Raw genomic sequence first — 16,351 nt, forward strand, 5'->3', positions numbered from 1 at the left:
GTGCAGGTACTGGTAGTAGCGCTGCTGGAGCGCCTGCACGTGACGGAGCTGCTGCTTCTGCACCGCGTGCCGGTTGAAGACGCGCAGGCCCAGCTGCTGTGCCAGCGAGAGGAGCGACTCTCCCTGCGGGGGCAGCACCTGCAGGGTCTGCGGGCAGCACAGTGAGCCCAGGCTGCCCAGAGCCCCACCCCCCGNCAGAGCCCCCCCCCCCGTGCCCCGGCCCCCGCCCCATGCCGGTCCAGGGCCCACCTGCAGCAGCAGCTGGGCGAGCTCCTCCTCGGTGAGCAGGCACAGGTAGGGGAAGAGCGTGGGGCGGCCGGCGCGGGCGGCGTGGGCCTCGCTGGCCTTCATCTCCTGCAGCCCTGCGCACAGCGCCTCCTCCCACACAGCACGCAGCCGCTTCAGGGTGTTCCTCTGGGGGGGGGACGCGGGTGTCACCACCCCTCGGGGCCCCGGCCCCCCGGGGAGTGGGGGGTACACCCCAGAGGAGGGCCTCTCACTCTCCCGGCAGCAGTGGGCGACCCCACGGGCCGCCCCACGCGGGCGGCCAGCCCACCTCCCACACGCGCGGGGCTGCGATCGGCAGCGGGCTCCTTACCGCCTGCAGGACCTCCGTGGTCAGCAGCTTGGGCTTCTCCACCGACTCCACGCTGACGGTGGTGGCCATCTCCACGCGCAGCTGCTGCTGGAAGAGGGCCTTCAGCTCGTGCAGAGGCAGGTGCAGCTTGGGATAGGACACGGGGTCCTCCTGTGGGGGGGGGGCAGGCAGGTGGCAGGCCCCCCACGCGAGAGCAGCTGCTGGCCTGCACTTCCAGGACCTCCACCCACCCGCGCCGGCAGAATCACATCTGCTGCTCGAGTCCCCGGAAGATCGTCCCTCCGAGAGGCTGGGAGGTGGCGAGGTGCCGAAGAGCACGTGACAGCTGCCCAGCATCTGCCTCACTGGCAAAGGGGGGGGGGGGATCGCCTGGGGAGACAAGGCTCAAGTCCCTGACAGCGAGCTTTTCTGTTTAAACTGGAAACTGTGCAAATCTGTGACCCACCCAAAGACAAACTGAAAACTGCAAAACACACGGCGCTGAGGCACACACAGGTCCTAATCACCGAGCAGGGGACAGAGCCCTGGCCTTACTGCCCGCTCTGCCCACCTGCCGCCCGAGGCCAGCTGGGCACGGGCTGTCTACACCCAGCTCTGTCCTCAGGGTGGGAGCGCAGCAGCATGGCTGTGGCACCTTCCAGCTTCAGTCTTTTGCGTTGGCGCCCTGGTGGGGGCTGGACTTGCCAAGTCTGGCTTGTGTGGCCGCCAAGGGCGATTCGGAGAGACAGGCAAGGAGGGACCGGGACCAGGGAGACGCACAAGGGCAGGGCGGTGCGGTCTCACCCCCAGCAGGACGCGGCCCTGCCTGTGGGTGTCGGGCCCTCTCACCTGGGCGTAGATCTCCCTGAGCAGGGGTGAGGTGTTGACCTGGGGCTCCGGCTGGGGCCGCGGTGGGGGGCTGAAGGCGGGCTGGGCCTTGCGCACCGCCTGCAGGAGCGCAGCCTGCTCCTCCGGGCACAGCGGCACGCTCGTGAAGATCTCCGGCAGCTGCAGCCCGTCCTGGGCCATCTGGTCCAGGCACCTGGGGGGCGCAGGGCGCCTAAGGGTCGGGCAGCCCCGAAGGCCCTCGGGTCCCAGCCCCCAGCAAGCGCCAGGCTGCCCACCCGTGCCCGATGCCCACCCACCTCTGGACGGTCCTGGCGTCCTGGTCCAGCCGTCCCATGCACTGGAGCGCAGCCGCATAGGACAACAGGTCTGGGGTGAGGCCGGCGTCTTTCACCATGAAGAACACGTACACCAGCTCTTTGAAGGAGCCCTGCGGAGACCAAGTTGGGGTGAGGGTCCGCGAGTGGCCGGCCTGTCCCTTGAGACCTTGCTCTACAGCCAACAAATCAGGGAGGAAAAGGCTTGCTGGCCAAGTGCAGTATGGCGCTCGGTGGCACCTGGGCAGGCCCGGGCGGGGTCTGGGCTCCCGACAGGGGCGGCGCTTGTGTGGACTCGAGCGTGCACAATTCCAGCTTGCTACAAGGGGCCCCTTGGTGTCTCCACGTCTGTCCGCCGACTCCGGGGTGGGACTGCCTCTTCTCCATTTCCAGAAGTGCAACCCCTGTCCCCGATTTGAGTGCAGCCTCTCTCACACAGGCGCCCCGGCCGTCAGTCTCCCCCCGACACCACCCCCCCACTGGAGGCCGGCCCTGTTCACACTTCCGTTCATTTCGGAGGAAAGGAAAGCCTTGACTTGTGAGCATTATTTGTGACACGCTTGAAATGCAAAACGCTTGTACGTCAAAGTGAATTTCCCCATAAGAACTAATGGAAACTCACAACCCAAACATGTTCACATAAAAACGACTACAGGGGCACCTGGGGGGCTCAGTGGGTTAAGCGTTCGACTTCGGCTCAGGTTATGGTCTCGCGGTCTGGGAGTTCCAGCCCCGCGACGGGCTCTGTACTGACAGCTCAGAGCCTGGAGCTGCTTTGGATTCTGTGTCTCCCTCTCTCTGACCCTCCCCTGCTCACGCGCTGTCTCTCTCTCAAAAATAAACAAACGTTAAGAAAATAAAAATAAATAAATAAAAATAATTACAATACTGTAACATAAGATAACAAAAAAATACTCAGTATAAAGGAAAACACATTAACCTGCACTTATTTTTGAGACCCTCCCCCGGGTGTGAGGGGACCAGAGAGAGGGTGACTGAGGAGTCCAGTGACGCTGAGGGAGTCGCTGCCGTCTCTCGGCCCGACGCAATCTTCCCCTCTCCCTGCCGCTTTAACAGGGAGCCTCTCCAGGGACACTTGCTTCGCTTCCTGAGGGTTTCGCGGAAATGGGACGCTGTGTTGTCGTTAAACACAGTTGCTGCTCGCATTGCTACAGCCTTATTCGGGTGGTGCTTTTCTACAAACTTTTGCATTGTTTCCCACGTTTTACACATCTCCCTAACGTAATCTGAAGCAAGGGGTCCCCCGCCTTTTCTCTGCCTCCCTGCCTCCTCTGCAGACAAGGTACAGGCGCAGACTTCTCATAAAATCTTGCACGATTCCGGCCACTCGCATTCCTCGCTTGTGCTTCTCGATGATTTCCTTCTCGACTTCCACCGTAATGAGCTTCTTTGTACCCCCTTTCTTTTCAACTTTCTTCTGCGTGGGGGCCGGCTGCTGTGGGAGCTCGCACAGATGCCGACTCCAGCACAGTACTGACGAACTCTTGTCTTGGGCTGTGTTTAACGTAACTGGCAACGAGGCAGCAGAAGAAAGGCTGTCTGCAGGCAGCCTGGCCCAGAAGGAAGCAAACCACTCCTAAGCTCGCTCTTGGATGGAAAAGCAAAGGACTGTGCACAGGTGCTTTGAAGGGACAGAAAAATACACCAGTGCGAACATTCTGAAAAATCACTAATTTCTGCTAAACGCAGTGGCCAGACACCAAGCATCGAGCATGGGCGACGATCACCCAATCCCACAGAGACCCACTGGCTCGGCCGCGATCACGTGACACTCGCCGTAGACCTTGTTCGTTTATCAAGTCAAGGAGATCGGGAATGTCCGCCCGCCTTGCGGACACTCGCAGCACAGCGCCCTCGTGACCCCAGGTTCTGCCGCACGAGCCGGGGCCCCGGAGGGAGGTCTGTGCCGCTGCAGAGCCGTGTGTTCCGTGCAGCGCAGAAGGGCAGGCCTGGGGGTTAGTGCCGCCCCCAAGCCCCCGCCTACTCGGAGCCTCAGACCAAGGCCCGGGTCGGAAACAGGAGCTTTGCTAACGGAAGGGGTTCGGAGGAGGCCGCGTGAGGAGTGTGACGACAGGGGCTGCGGGAGCAGGAAGAGGCAGGAAGGACGTCCCCAGAGCCTCCGGAGCGGGCGTGGCCGCGTCCCACTTTGAGACGGGACTGAGACGATAACTCTCTGTCACTTTAAGCCACCCAGGGTTTGGTCATCTGTCCAAGCAAGCGCAGGGAGCTTGCGCAGGTGCCAGCGGCAGAAACACCCGGCTGCCACGGGCTCTCGGCGGCGGGGCCTGGAGGGCTTGTGACCTTGGGTGGGAGACCACCGCCTTCTGGTCTTCACTCACTCCCTGAACCTAGCGCACGACCCGGTGATGAATTGACTGCCACCTGTGGGGACCAGGCATCTCCACGTCACCTCACGTCACAACACGGGCCAATGCTGAGGTCAAAACGATGGTGGCCCCTGGGCCTGCTGTTCAGTCCTCGGGTGAGGCCGGTCCGTCCCCACCACAGCCCTCCCTCACGAGCCACAGCCTCGGTCCCCGCACACCGGTGTCCGGCTTGGGTCTGAGCGCCAACCCTTCCCCGCGGGTCTCCAACCAGGGCTGCAGATGCACAGGGAGGGGGTGGGGAGCTGCTCCCCTGCGCAGACACGTGAAGAATACTTGAACGACCAGCCAAGAACACCACAAGGGAAATTAAACTACTTGGAAAGACACAGGGCACGGCTGGAGCAGAGCCTGTAGGGAACCACGTGGCCGCGAACGAACGCCCACGTGAGAAAAAGGATTGAGAAGCTCTAACCTAACGCCCACCAGGAAGCCCCACCAGAAGTAGCAAAGTCACTGTCCAGACAAGGGTCTGGAGGCTTCCTTGGAGCCCAAAGGACCCCTCACACCAGGTGAGAACAGAGGCCCCAGTCAAGGCGTCCAGAAGGAAAGGCACGAAACCGTTTGCGGGGAGGCCTGGGGGGGCTCAGTCAGTTGAGCATCCGACTTCGGCTCAGGTCATGATCTCACGGTTAATGAGTTCAAGCCCCGCGCTGGGCTCTGTGCTGACAGCCGAGAGCCTGGAGCTGCTTCGGATTACACCCCGCCCCCAGGGCCAGCACTCACCTCGCGCGCCCAGCCGAGCATCACGGTGTTGTACATGGCCAGCGTGAGCGTCCGCTGCTGCCGCCACCTCCCGTGGCAGGTGACCAGCACGTGGTGGGCAAGAGGCAAGTGGCCCGAGAGCACGCAGCACTCCAGGAAGGCCAGGAGCCTCTGCTGCTGGGTCTCCAGCCGCACGGAGGGGCCCTGCGCCTGGTGGGCCTGCTCGGCCTCGCAGCCCAGCTTCCGCGGGGCCTCCTGCAGCAGCCGCTCCAGCTGCTCCTCCCACGGGCTCCTGGGGGTGCCCTGCTCCCAGCGCAGCAGGCGCTCCGCCAGGGGGGCGCTCAGCAGCTGGGGCACCCTCCGCAGCCGGTGCTCACAGGCCGGCTCCTGNTTGCGCCCCTGCAGCGTCCACTTGTCCTGGTCCAGTTTCTGCGCCCAGCAGCCGGTGCCCTCGCCCCCTTTCTGGGCCTTCCTGCGTGGCTGGAAGCCGCCCGCTTCTGGGAGTCGAGCCTGGCCGACCCTCTTCACGGTCACCTCCGACACACACTCGGCCTGCAGCTGTCGTACTCGCGCTTCGAGCACTGTGGGGGCAAAGGGCGAGGATGTCAGGGGGACCCCCGTGAGAGCACCAACCTCTCCAGACCCTGCAGCCCCGGGGAGCAGCTGGTCCCGCCAGCTCTCAGGGCCTTGGTTCTTTTTTTTTTTTTTTTTTTTACTNAGACAGAGTATGAGCGGGGGAGGGGCAGAGAGAGAGGGAGACACAGAATCTGAAGCAGCTCCAGGCTCCGAGATGTCAGCACAGAGCCCGACGCGGGGCTCGAACCCACAAACTGTGAGATCATCATCTGAGCCGAAGTCGGACGCTCAACTGAGTCCCCCAGGCGCCCCTCGAGGCCTCAGTGCTGGATGTCCCCCAATCTTCAGGGCCCCCACCCACTCATTCAGCACAGCCTCCCTGACTCAACTTCCCAAAATCTGCTCCTCCAGGTCACTGTCATCATGGTCCTTGCAGGCGCTCAGCCAAAACCCCTAGGGTCGTCTACGTCTCTCTCCCTCTACATCCAACCTGTCTGCACACCCTCAGGGGTGTGCTTCAGACTCAAAATCCAACCTGGTGCCTGGGGGCCCCTCCCCCGACTCTCCCCCGCGCTGCTCACTGCGCTGCAGCCACAATGGCCTCAGGGCCTCTGCACATGCTATTCCTGATCGCTATGATCAGTATGACCGGAGTTTCCTGCAGAGCCAGGTGGCCAGCCCTGCGTCACAGCGACTTCACAGATCACGGCAGTCCCCGACCGATCAACACGTAACCTTCTTCCATGTCCCTGTGTTTAAGATGCCTTATTTCACATATATTGTTAATCTGTGAACACTGAGCCCAGAGCCAACAGCGCTGTAAGTGTATACGAACACGTACCTTTGGGGCGCCTGGCTGAAGCAGTCGGTGACGCGTCTGGACTCTAGATTTTGGCCCAGGTCATGATCTCCTGGCTTGTGAGTTCGAGCCCTGTGTCGGGCTCTGTGCGGACAGTGTGGAGCCTGCTTGGGATTCTGTGTGTGTGTGTCTCTCTCTCTCTCCCCGTCTCTGTCTCTCTCAAATCAATCAAGTAAACGTTAAAAATATAAAACCCCGAACGTGTATTTTCCCCCAAAGGCACATCACAGCCTTCTCAAGTTTAGGACACTGGAAAACACCTTGGTACTACGCTTGGAGGCCACGTTAAACAGCAAAATCACCAACAAAAACCCCCAAAATGCAAAAACGTGGCCCTAAACAAACCTCGAGAAGGACGCGCTACAAGAGGCCGGTGTCGCGCGCTCCAATCCCGGCTGGGACGGGACAGCGGCAACTCCGGTACTCGCTGCACGTGTCCACAAGTGACTAGGGTCTGGGGTTACGGACGGAGTTTAGTTCGTAGGCGTCCGAGGGCAGCCGTCCGCCCTGTGTCCGGCCTCGCCGGCGGGAATGTCGCCTGACAGCAGGGTCAGCCTCACACAGCGGGGGCCCAGTGAAGACTCAACGGACAGGGCGGCCGTGGCCCTCACAGGAGCCAACACGTGGGACGCGTGGTTGGGATACACAGGTCTGTGGAGGAGGTGAGGCCGACACAATGTGGCCGTGCACACACTTTTCTCCCTGCGGGGGCCACAGCGCCTTTGGCTGACAAGGCAAAGGCCACAGAGATATTTGACCGNTGGAGAGTGATGTAATGTGAGTCAGACTTCCAGGACCTTCCTCCATTGAAGGTATGATACCCGGGCTTTCCTTTAAGATACCGAGGTGGTGAGCGAGGAATTAAAGAAGGTAGCTGCTGGGGATGACGGTGCTCTACTTCTCTATGTCTAGAGTTTCCTCAAATAACGGTTTCCTTCTCAGACTCACACTGGAGACGTGAGGCAGTGGCCACGGTCCAGAGGCTGCAGTGACAGGTGACACATGCCCCCACCTCCCCGTGCCAGGCCAGGACTGGGCCATCCTTCCCACGCTGTGAGGACGGCAGGACCCCGACTGGACGCCGCAGGCGCCTGTGCCCAGAAAGCCACGGAATGTGTCTCAGTTCAGGGTTCGAACCCTGACTCTGACGAGCAGTTCGTGCAGCCTCGCCAGCTACCACGCTGGGCCTCAACCGCCTCACACGGGAAGTAGGAGCGCCTGCCAGGCTCAGGAAGGGGGGAGCACGGCTCTCTGTGTACGCACATGCTTCCTGTCACCACCCGCCCGAGGACACGGAGGGGAGGGAAACCGTTCAGGTACCCTGCTTTGCAGAATGACAGCACTTGTCGTCGGGTCCCTGTGAGGAATGGGCAGGTGACCCCCAGCAGAGTGCCTGAGGCTGGGAGGGGACAGAGAGGAAGGGCTGCAGGCCCCGAGCCTTGGGGGTCCGGGCTCACCCTCCAGCAGCTCCGCATGGCCCCAGTCCTTCTGGCGGTCTTGCTCACAGGGGCTGGCGGACAGGCTCCTTCTGCGGCCCCAGACACCGCTGCGGGCCCCTGTGGGCAAGAGAGAGAGGCTGAAGGAGGCAGAAGGAGGCCCGCGGCCTGGGGGCCTGGGAGGGCCTCCTGTGGACAGAAATCGCAGGACCCTGGGGCAAAAGAGCCCTGAATTAACAGGAAACCTTCAGTGGTCACGGGCCTCCCATTGGAAAGAATCCAAGAGGTCAAAGGTGAAGGGGGGCTCACAGCTAAGAAAATTTGGGCGTGGGATTGAACGCGAAGGGGTCCTCCAACTAAAGGTGCTGGGAGAGTTCAAAGATCAAGGGCCCGAAGTCGGGTCAGGGGGCTCAAAGGGAAGCCAAGGGTCAAGCGTCAGAGCGCCGTGCCGATCTCCGTCGGGGGAACGGCCCACGGGCGAGTGAAAGCGGGGTCCAGTCAGGGGGTTCCCCAGAACTACACAGGGCAAGGGGCACCTAAAGGCCTAAAGGTCACGGCCGCAGGGAGGGGGGCAGCGGCAGCGGTGTCGCCCCCGGGCCTCCCCCACGTTACCTTCCTCGGCCAGGAGGCCGGGGCGGCCCGCACGCCAGAAGACCCTCCGGAGACCCGACGCGCCGCGGCCCCAGCGCAGCGCCGACATTTCGCACGCCGACCGCCGCGCCGTCCGCGCTGCTCGCACCGCCCACACCGCGCCTGCGCCGCCTGCGCCTGCCGGGAGTTGTAGTTCCAGAGGCTACGGCGGCTGTGAGGGAACCGGACGGCCAGAGGAGGCAGCCGGAACCACAATTCCCAGGGAGCAGCGGGGTCCCGGAGGCTCCGAGGCATGCGTCGACGGAGCCCTCTAATTGGCTCACCCTTCCGTCAAGGAGGGGCGGGACAGAACCGTTGCTAGGGTAACCGGGGTGACTCCAAGCTACCTTTGGGAGGGCCAGGAACCCAGGCTGGTTTGTTGTTTGTTGTTTGTTGTTTTAAAGGAATGACCTCCAAATAATTAGGACAGCGTTCTGCCATTTAGAGATTCCTGTCTGCGATCTTCATTGCTCCAACTTCGACTTTGGAGCGTCAACTATGACTAGCCCCAGTTTATTGCAGAGGAAGTTGAGGCTGGGGGAGGTCGAGCAAGTTGCCACAACATTAGGGAGACCGCAGCGAAGGCAGAGCCCGGTCTGACTCCCAGCCCCAGAACAGAGGCAGCTGGTCCGTCGTTTCCAGGACGTCTCCCTCGTCCACTCCCTGCAGCCCCAAGGACAGGAGCAGAGCCGGGCGCGAAAAGCAGACCAACTTACTAAATTGATTTGATGACGAATGGAATGAGCCTGGAGCCTGGAGGTTCCCAGCCCTGATCTTCAGGGTGGTCCCATTTGCGAGTAGTCAGAGCCAGAGCTTTAGAATCAGACCAGGAAGGTGCTGGGGAAACTGAGGCGGGGGAGGGGAGCATCAGCTGCCATGGAAGGATGAGACTAAGACTGTCTGGGGTAACTGTGTTCCAGGCAGAGTTCACAGCAAGTGCAAAGGCCCTGAGGCAGAGTCAACTGTGGGTAGCTGGAGACAATTGAGCAGAGTGGGGGTTAGGACGAAGAAGCAAAGTCAAAGCTGGAGGAATTCATAGGGGCCAGGCCAGTGGGCCTTATGTACTTCAGCTCAAGCTGTCACCTGCCCCTGGAGTTGGTTACTCCATTAGCCCAGAGTGGAAGCTGGACCTGTGCTCTAGGAGGGCCAGTCTCCTCAGCCTGGCGGCCTCTTGAAAGCACATTCCAGCCGCAGCTGCCCACGCGGGCCTGTGCGTTATGATTCCACCGGCTGGGAATGTTTTCAACAGACAGCCGCGTCCTCTCAAACCTGCCCCAACCCACTCCAAGATGCCCCAGGGGCCTCGGCCTCAGATTTGACTCACACCTGGGATGGCCTTCCTGGCCCTGGGGGGCTGAATCAGTTAGACCTGGTCTCCCCAAGACCTAGAGACACCCCCTCGAGCCCCCTCAGTCTGGCAGAGCCAGGAACCTGGCTGGAAGCCCAGACTTTGGAATTTGTGTGCCTTTCTTCACACCTCAGTCTTCTCTTCTATTCAATGGGGCATCAGATGCCCTAAACCAGTATTTGCCCTGGAGCCAGGGTCTGGTAACTTAGCAGTGAGAAAGTTCTTTCTGCTCCCACTCAAGCATGGGAGGTCTCACTGAGCACTCCCTATATCTGACTCCTACCTCAGCTCTCTGGCTGTGATCCTATCGGTCTGGGAATGTGTCACATGGTCATCTCCTCAAAGTGTTTCTTTTTATGGCTTATCGTCATTATGTCTGCGTATGGTTCTGGCTTTCCACTCCTGATGGTGACATCAATTTTCCTTGTAAAACTTAAGTAAGAAAAATACAAATTAACACAGAAGACAGGTGGAGACAGATGTAATTAAACAGGGAACACAGCGTCAGAGGTTGGAATTTGGGCAACACCGTGTTTCAGAAGCTGTTTGCTTATGCCGGGTTCAGACCCAGAATGTTTTGTCTGATTCATGCCATGAGATGTTCAGATGAACCTGGGTTGTGTCCGTGTTGAGAAAGGTAGAGAAAGGCCGGGATCTCTAGATGAAAGGAGATGGTATCAGATCCCTGGGGCTGTGTGGACTTTCAACAACAGAAAGTTATTCTCACCTTTCTGGAGACCGGAGGGTCAAAATCAGGAGCTGTGGGCTGAAATAAAAGTGGGGCGGGGCCGTGCTCCCCCTGGAGGCTCCGGAGGAGGGGGTCCTTTCTACCTCCTCCAGCTTCTGAGGGCTCCAGGCGCCCCTTGGCCTGCGGCCGAGCCCCTCCAGCCTCTGCCTCTGTGGCCACGCGGCCTCCTCTGTGTCTATGTCAAATTTCACTCTGATATTTCTCTTATAAGGACACGTGTGACTGTATTTGGGGCCCACAAGGACGGTTTAACTGTACCTGCCAAGACTCTTTTCCCAAATGAGGTAAAATTCACAGCTGCCTGGGGTGAGAACATGGACCTATCTTTGGGGATCATTAATCAGCTGATCAGAGACTACCCTGGGTTTGTGATCAGGGGAAAAAAAAAAAAAACTACTGAAGGACACTGTGGTGACAACAGAGGCCATCTGAGCGTGGATGGTGGATTAAATTGCAGCTTGGTTACGACAGATAACCTTGCCTTTGGAAGATACAGCCACATGTTTAGAGGGTAAGTGGCACCATCTCTGTGGCTTATTCTCAAATACTGACTTACATAAAAAGATTACGTGTGTGTGTGTGTGTGTGTGTTTTGAGGCATAATGTCAACAATGCACAGGTCAAGAATATAGCTCAGTTTCCACAAACTAAACACATGGGTGTTCCAAAAAACTGCGCAGCACCTAAAACCGCCTCACGATCTCTGGCGCTGGCCCCAAGAGTGACACCCCCGTCCTGGTGCCTCGCCCCAGCCCCATAGTTGGCTGTGCCCTGCTGTAGACTGTGACGCAGACGGCCCTCCTTGGGTCAGGCTGCTTCTGCTCAAGTCCATCCACATTGTGGTGTTTCTGGGGTAGAGAATCCCCAGGGCATATATGCTACGTGGATGTACCCACTCTCCTGTTGACGGGGAGCAGAAAGAAGATAGAGAACTGGGGAAGGCAGGAACACGGTGCTCCCTGCACTGGTTTACAACTTTTCTGTAGCTCTGAGGTCTTTCAAAACACCGCAGTGAGACACCACTCTGCCCCCGCCTAAGATGGCTGTAATCAAAACAATGGTCAACCGCCAGCATCAAGAGGATGTGTAGAAATCAGAACCCTCCGCACGGCTGGTGGGACATAAGATGGGGCAGCCACCGTGGAAAACAGTCTGGCAGTTCCTCAAAAAAACTAAACATAGAATTATTATATGACCCACTAATTCTACGACACATATACACAGGAGAAATGAAAACACATCCACACACAAACCAGTACACCCACGGCCACGGGGACGTAATCCACAGCACCCAAAAGAACCAATGGGGCGCCTGGGTGGCTCAGTCGGCTAAGCGTCCAACTTCAGCTCAGGTCATGCTCTCACAGCTCCGTGAGTTCGAGCCCCACATCAGGCTCTGTGCTGACAGCTCAGAGCCCGGAGCTGCTTTGGATTCTGTCTCCCTCTGTCTCTGTGCTTCCCCAGCACACACTCTGTCTCTCTCTCTCTCTCAAAAATAAATGAACACATTAAACTAAAAAAAAAAAAAAAAAAAGAAGGTAGAAACAACCAAATATCCATCGATAGGTAAATGGTACATACCACGTGTCCACCACGCACGTCCCTCGGCCTCGAGCAGGAGCGTGGCGCCCACACCCGACGTGAACACACGACGCTCAGGGAGGGAACCAGACACGGGAGGCCACGCGGGGTGTGAGTCCACGTGCTTGAAACGTCCAGAACAGGCTTCTCCCCGGACTGGAAGGGGGCTCGTGGGTGTGGGGGGGCTGGGGGAAGGGAAGTTGAGGCGAATGCTAATGGGGCCGCCTTTCTTTTTAGGCTTATGGAATGTTCTGGAACTAGATAGAGGTTCTAGGTGATGGCTGACAACTGTGTACTGAAAACACTGAGTCGTGTACTTACGTGGGTGAATTGTGCGATGTGTGAACTGTATTTCAATGAAGCTGTTATTAACCTCCATCAACACCCGGGGCAGGATGGCTTCCTGGGCGTGGGTCCCACCCCCGGCACACGGAGCCCAAAGACTGTCCTCCTGGGGGGGAGGGTGGGGACACTCCAGGAAGGGAAGACCCAGTTTTGCCTGGTGGGAAACAGGATGTTATTCCAGGTTTGTGTAATGAGCCCTCTGCCCAGCAAGGTCGTGGATTACCTCGTTCCGTCCTTACAGCCTTCCCTTGCTGGCCCATTTTCCAGAGACACTGAGGCCTGGGGACGTGATACGATCGTGCAGGGTCCCTCAGGCGCTGGCCTCAGGGCTCTGAGTATGGAGACATCCTCTCCCATCTGGAGAGATGCACGGGCCCCCTGGGGCCGGGAAGAGGGAGCAGGGATTCCCCAGAGCTGGAGGGAGGCATCCCAGCTTCTGGCCAGACCGGTTACGCTTCCAACAGGTCAGGCTTATCACCTTGTCTTCACCCGGGTGCTATTTAAAGGTGCCAGCGGGGGCCCTGGCTGCAGGACCGGGTCTATAGGAGCAGAGGGACAGGGACTGGAGCCCTGGGATGTGGCCTGTGTGGGGCCTTGGGGAAGCTGCTGGCTCACTCGGCCTTGGTTTCCCCATCCGTCAATCGTCTCTGGGCTCTGAGTCTGTGAAGGTTCACTGTGCTCTTCCCAGGATCCAGGGCGCAGGGCGGCTCCCAGTGGGGCTTGGGTGTGTCTGTGTATGAGGAGCAGGTGTGGGTGTAAATGGAGCCACACCATTCCCACCTCCTCGGACATGCATCTCTGAACGCAGGGGACAGGGTGCTGGCCTCGGTCACCACCCAGGCCTCCTGTCAGCCGGCTACAGACAGGCTCATGTGTCCATCCACCCTCAGCCACCTTCCGGANCCATGGGCAGAGCCCGGCCTGGGGGCGTGCCCAGGGCCCGGGCCTGGCTGACGCGCGCCGGCCAGAGCTCCCCTCCCGGCCTCTGACCCCCGTTTCTCCCGGTGTCTCACAGATCGCCCGCGCCGCCTGTCCGTCTCTCTCGGCTGCCTTCCCTCGTGTGCCTCAGTCTCCGTCTCTGCAGCTCCGTCTGTCTCTCCCCGTGCTGTCTCCCTCCTCGTCTCTGCAGGCGCGCCCCTCTCACACCCACACCCCCGCAGCCCCTGCCCGGGGACCCACNGCTACCCACACCTGGAGGGCGACGTGCGCTGGAGGCGCCTCTTCTCCTCCACCCACTTCTTCCTGCGCGTGGACCCCAGCGGCCGCGTGCAGGGCACCCGCTGGCGTCACGGCGCTGACAGTGAGTCCGGGCAGGGGGCGCAGGGCAGACAGGCCGGCAGTACCAACAGGGCGGCGTGACAGTGACGATGAGCCGGGCCCTCTAGCGCGCGTGGGAGCGACCCAGAGGCTCCTCTGGCTGTGTGCTGTTGGCCAAGTCGCTTCCCGTCCGGAACCTCAGCATTCTCGACTGTGAAATGGGCCCAGCCCACACGGTGGGAGGGTTGGACAGTTAAAGTAAAGGTCACCGAGGAAGCTCCTGGTTCTCGGCCTGGCTCAGCAGCACAGACAGGTCTTTGCAGAATGGTTGGGGCTGGGGTCACTGGGCCCATTTAAAGAAGGGTGACTGCTGCTCCTGGAAGAGCCCCGGGAGGGGGGGGGGCAGTTAAAATAATGCAGTAGAGACAGAGCTGGGGTCTGGACTCTGGACTCCCCACACTGCAAATCCAAACTCAGGACCTGCCTGAGTTAGGGACCCCTCTATTTCTTCCTAGACACCCTTCTGGTAGATGAGGAAACCGAGGCACAGAGAGGGGAAATGACCTTGCTAGGGTCACACTGCTGGGGTGGGGTCGGGGGTGTTGCTGGGGCTCCTCAATGCCCAGAACCTTGTCAAGTTGGAGTCACCGTCCCTGATGCCCTGCTCAGCAAACGGTAGGCACTCAGTGTTTGTGGAATGCGTGAGGGAAGAGGAAAAATGTGTGGGGCAAAGCGAAGCAGGAGCCAGAGATAGCTGGGGACCTAGAACAGTGACCCCACGGGCCTGACTCAGTCTCCGGAGAGCTCTGAGGCCCAGGTCAGGGAATGGGGTGGGGGGGGGGTGGCTAATCACTGGCCACTGCCTGAATCACCACCATTAGGGATAATCACCCCCTGCCCTTCCAGTTGCTTTCATCGGGCTCCCAAGGCTCTCATTAGGTTCACTGGACATGGCGATGACAGGGGGACTGGCTGGGCCCGTCGATCAGTGGTGGGCACGGGCAGGCAGGGTGGCTTCAGGGTGCGTGTGGGGCGTGGATCTGCCGGGTGACTGGCGCGGTGACTGCTTCTGTCTGAGCCGCACTTTCCCATCTGGGCAGCAGTGGCGGTGACACGGTTGATGGCTCCATGGGAGGGGGGCGAAGGGGGAGGGGGGAGTTGGAGCTCTTCTCTCCTTCATTAATTCCGTGGTTATTAATTGGGTACCTATTGTATGCTGCCTTGGGCACAGGGGACATAACAGTGATCAGAACAGCCCACCTTCGTGGGGTTCCCACAGCAGAGAATAAAGCAGTAAAACAAGTGGACAGCTAATATGGTAGTTTCACAGGAGGCCACGGAGGGGGCAAAGAAAATGAAAACAGGGTGATGTCCAGGAAATGACTGGGTGGCAGCTTTATCTGAGAGGTCTGGGGCCTCTCCAAGGAGATGGGCTTGAGTTGACTCTCATATAGAGAGAAGAAGCTGGCATGGTGACACATGGGACCACACAGACCCTGTTGGAACACCCCAGAGATGTGGGGTGACCAAGAGGCAGGAAGCACACTCGAGCCAGAGGGAAGGCTCACCCTGGCCCTGCCAGGTGGGAGGACGTCAGCAGGGACAAGGACCACTTTCCTTCCTGACAGAGGAAACAGGAGGAACACAGGCCCCATGCGACACGGAGTGAGCTCCCCATCACCTCAGGCATCCAAGTCCAGGCTGAAGACCAGAGGGCAGGACCTTGACTCCAGATTGGGGCCCAGTACACAGGTCAAGGGTGTAGGCAGCTGCTCATCCCACAGTTCTACCTCACTAGACAGCAGCTCAGAGTGGGGCAGGGCTCATCCAGGGTCACCCATCTGCAGGCCCAAAACTGCCACCCAGTGCCAGCCCAAAGCTGGCTCTGCCACTTCCTAGGCTCGGTTTCCCTCTCTAGGAAGTGGCACAGGAGGCACCTCCCACCCGGGGTTGATGTGTGGGCGTGGTGTGGTGCATACAGTGCTGGCCATACGGTTGGCGCTCAAGCGGTATCAGTGCTGTGCTCACGGAGTTGAGCACATATGCTACGGACACCCCGTGCCCCGCCTCCAGGCCTTTATCTGGACCACGCCTCCCATCTGGAGTCGTCTCCCCGTAACCATGGAAGACGGGGCAGGAGGCCAATTTGGGGGTTGACATGCACCACGTCCGTCACTTGTCCTGACATCATGGCTTGCCCTGGCCGTCCCCTGCCTCCTCTGGGTTGGTTTTCTCAAACTTGACCTAACTCAGTGCCCTCCTGAGAAAGGCCAGCCCTGCCTCGCTGACTTCCTCCCACTTGGCAGGCCCAGTCCTGCCTTGAGCCTTCACACTGGCTCGAGCGTTCTTCCCGTCCCTCAGTCACCCCCACATCTTTGGGGTGCTCCTGCAGGGCCTGTGTGGTCCCGTGTGTCCCCACACCCAGCACAGGACCAAGCACACAGTAGGTGCTTGGTAAATGTCACCTGAATGAATGAATGAATGACTGGAGAGTGCACAGGTGAGCCGATGGTGGCCCGTGGGCCCTGACTGACCCCCGCCCCCAGGCATCATCGAGATCCGATCCATCCGTGTGGGCGTTGTGGCCCTCAAGGCTGTGCACACCGGCTTCTACGTGGCCATGAACCGCGGGGGCCATCCCTACGGGTCGGTGAGTGCGCAGTGTGTGTGGTGTCTGGGGGCAGGGTGTCCGGGGGGGGGGACAGTGTCTGGGGAGCAGCT

The 16,351-nt window shown here is 59.8% G+C and overlaps 2 protein-coding genes and 1 long non-coding RNA gene across 3 annotated transcripts in view; 1 reads left to right on the top strand and 2 right to left on the bottom strand.

The window, feature by feature from the left end:
* The window catches only part of POLRMT (RNA polymerase mitochondrial), a 14,187-nt gene extending 5,015 nt beyond the window's left edge, over window positions 1-9,172 (bottom strand). The window contains exons 1-8 of the mRNA XM_077760635.1: window positions 8,334-9,172; window positions 7,743-7,841; window positions 4,872-5,431; window positions 1,723-1,853; window positions 1,427-1,619; window positions 599-748; window positions 250-414; window positions 1-147 (exon numbers count right to left, since the gene is read on the bottom strand). The exon at window positions 1-147 is cut by the window's left edge and continues 4 nt beyond it. Of these exons, the coding sequence (XP_077616761.1) occupies window positions 1-147; window positions 250-414; window positions 599-748; window positions 1,427-1,619; window positions 1,723-1,853; window positions 4,872-5,431; window positions 7,743-7,841; window positions 8,334-8,421 (1,533 nt within the window). The 5' untranslated portion in view covers window positions 8,422-9,172. The remainder of the gene's footprint in view (window positions 148-249; window positions 415-598; window positions 749-1,426; window positions 1,620-1,722; window positions 1,854-4,871; window positions 5,432-7,742; window positions 7,842-8,333) is intronic.
* A 992-nt stretch (window positions 9,173-10,164) lies between these two features.
* Window positions 10,165-13,548, bottom strand: LOC144228748 (uncharacterized). Its single transcript, XR_013334250.1, has 3 exons — window positions 13,387-13,548; window positions 12,029-13,103; window positions 10,165-10,356 (listed from the first exon to the last, which is right to left on the bottom strand). It is a non-coding gene; the product is annotated as an uncharacterized LOC144228748 (long non-coding RNA).
* A 1-nt stretch (window position 13,549) lies between these two features.
* Window positions 13,550-16,351, top strand: part of FGF22 (fibroblast growth factor 22) — a gene marked incomplete at its 5' end in the record, with an annotated part of 4,030 nt that continues 1,228 nt past the window's right edge. The window contains 2 exons of the mRNA XM_077760586.1: window positions 13,550-13,673; window positions 16,177-16,280. Of these exons, the coding sequence (XP_077616712.1) occupies window positions 13,550-13,673; window positions 16,177-16,280 (228 nt within the window). The remainder of the gene's footprint in view (window positions 13,674-16,176; window positions 16,281-16,351) is intronic.

Source organism: Crocuta crocuta, unplaced genomic scaffold (genome assembly GCF_008692635.1).
Source record: "Crocuta crocuta isolate KB4526 unplaced genomic scaffold, BGI_CrCroc_1.0 scaffold443, whole genome shotgun sequence".
Lineage (NCBI taxonomy): Eukaryota > Metazoa > Chordata > Mammalia > Carnivora > Hyaenidae > Crocuta > Crocuta crocuta.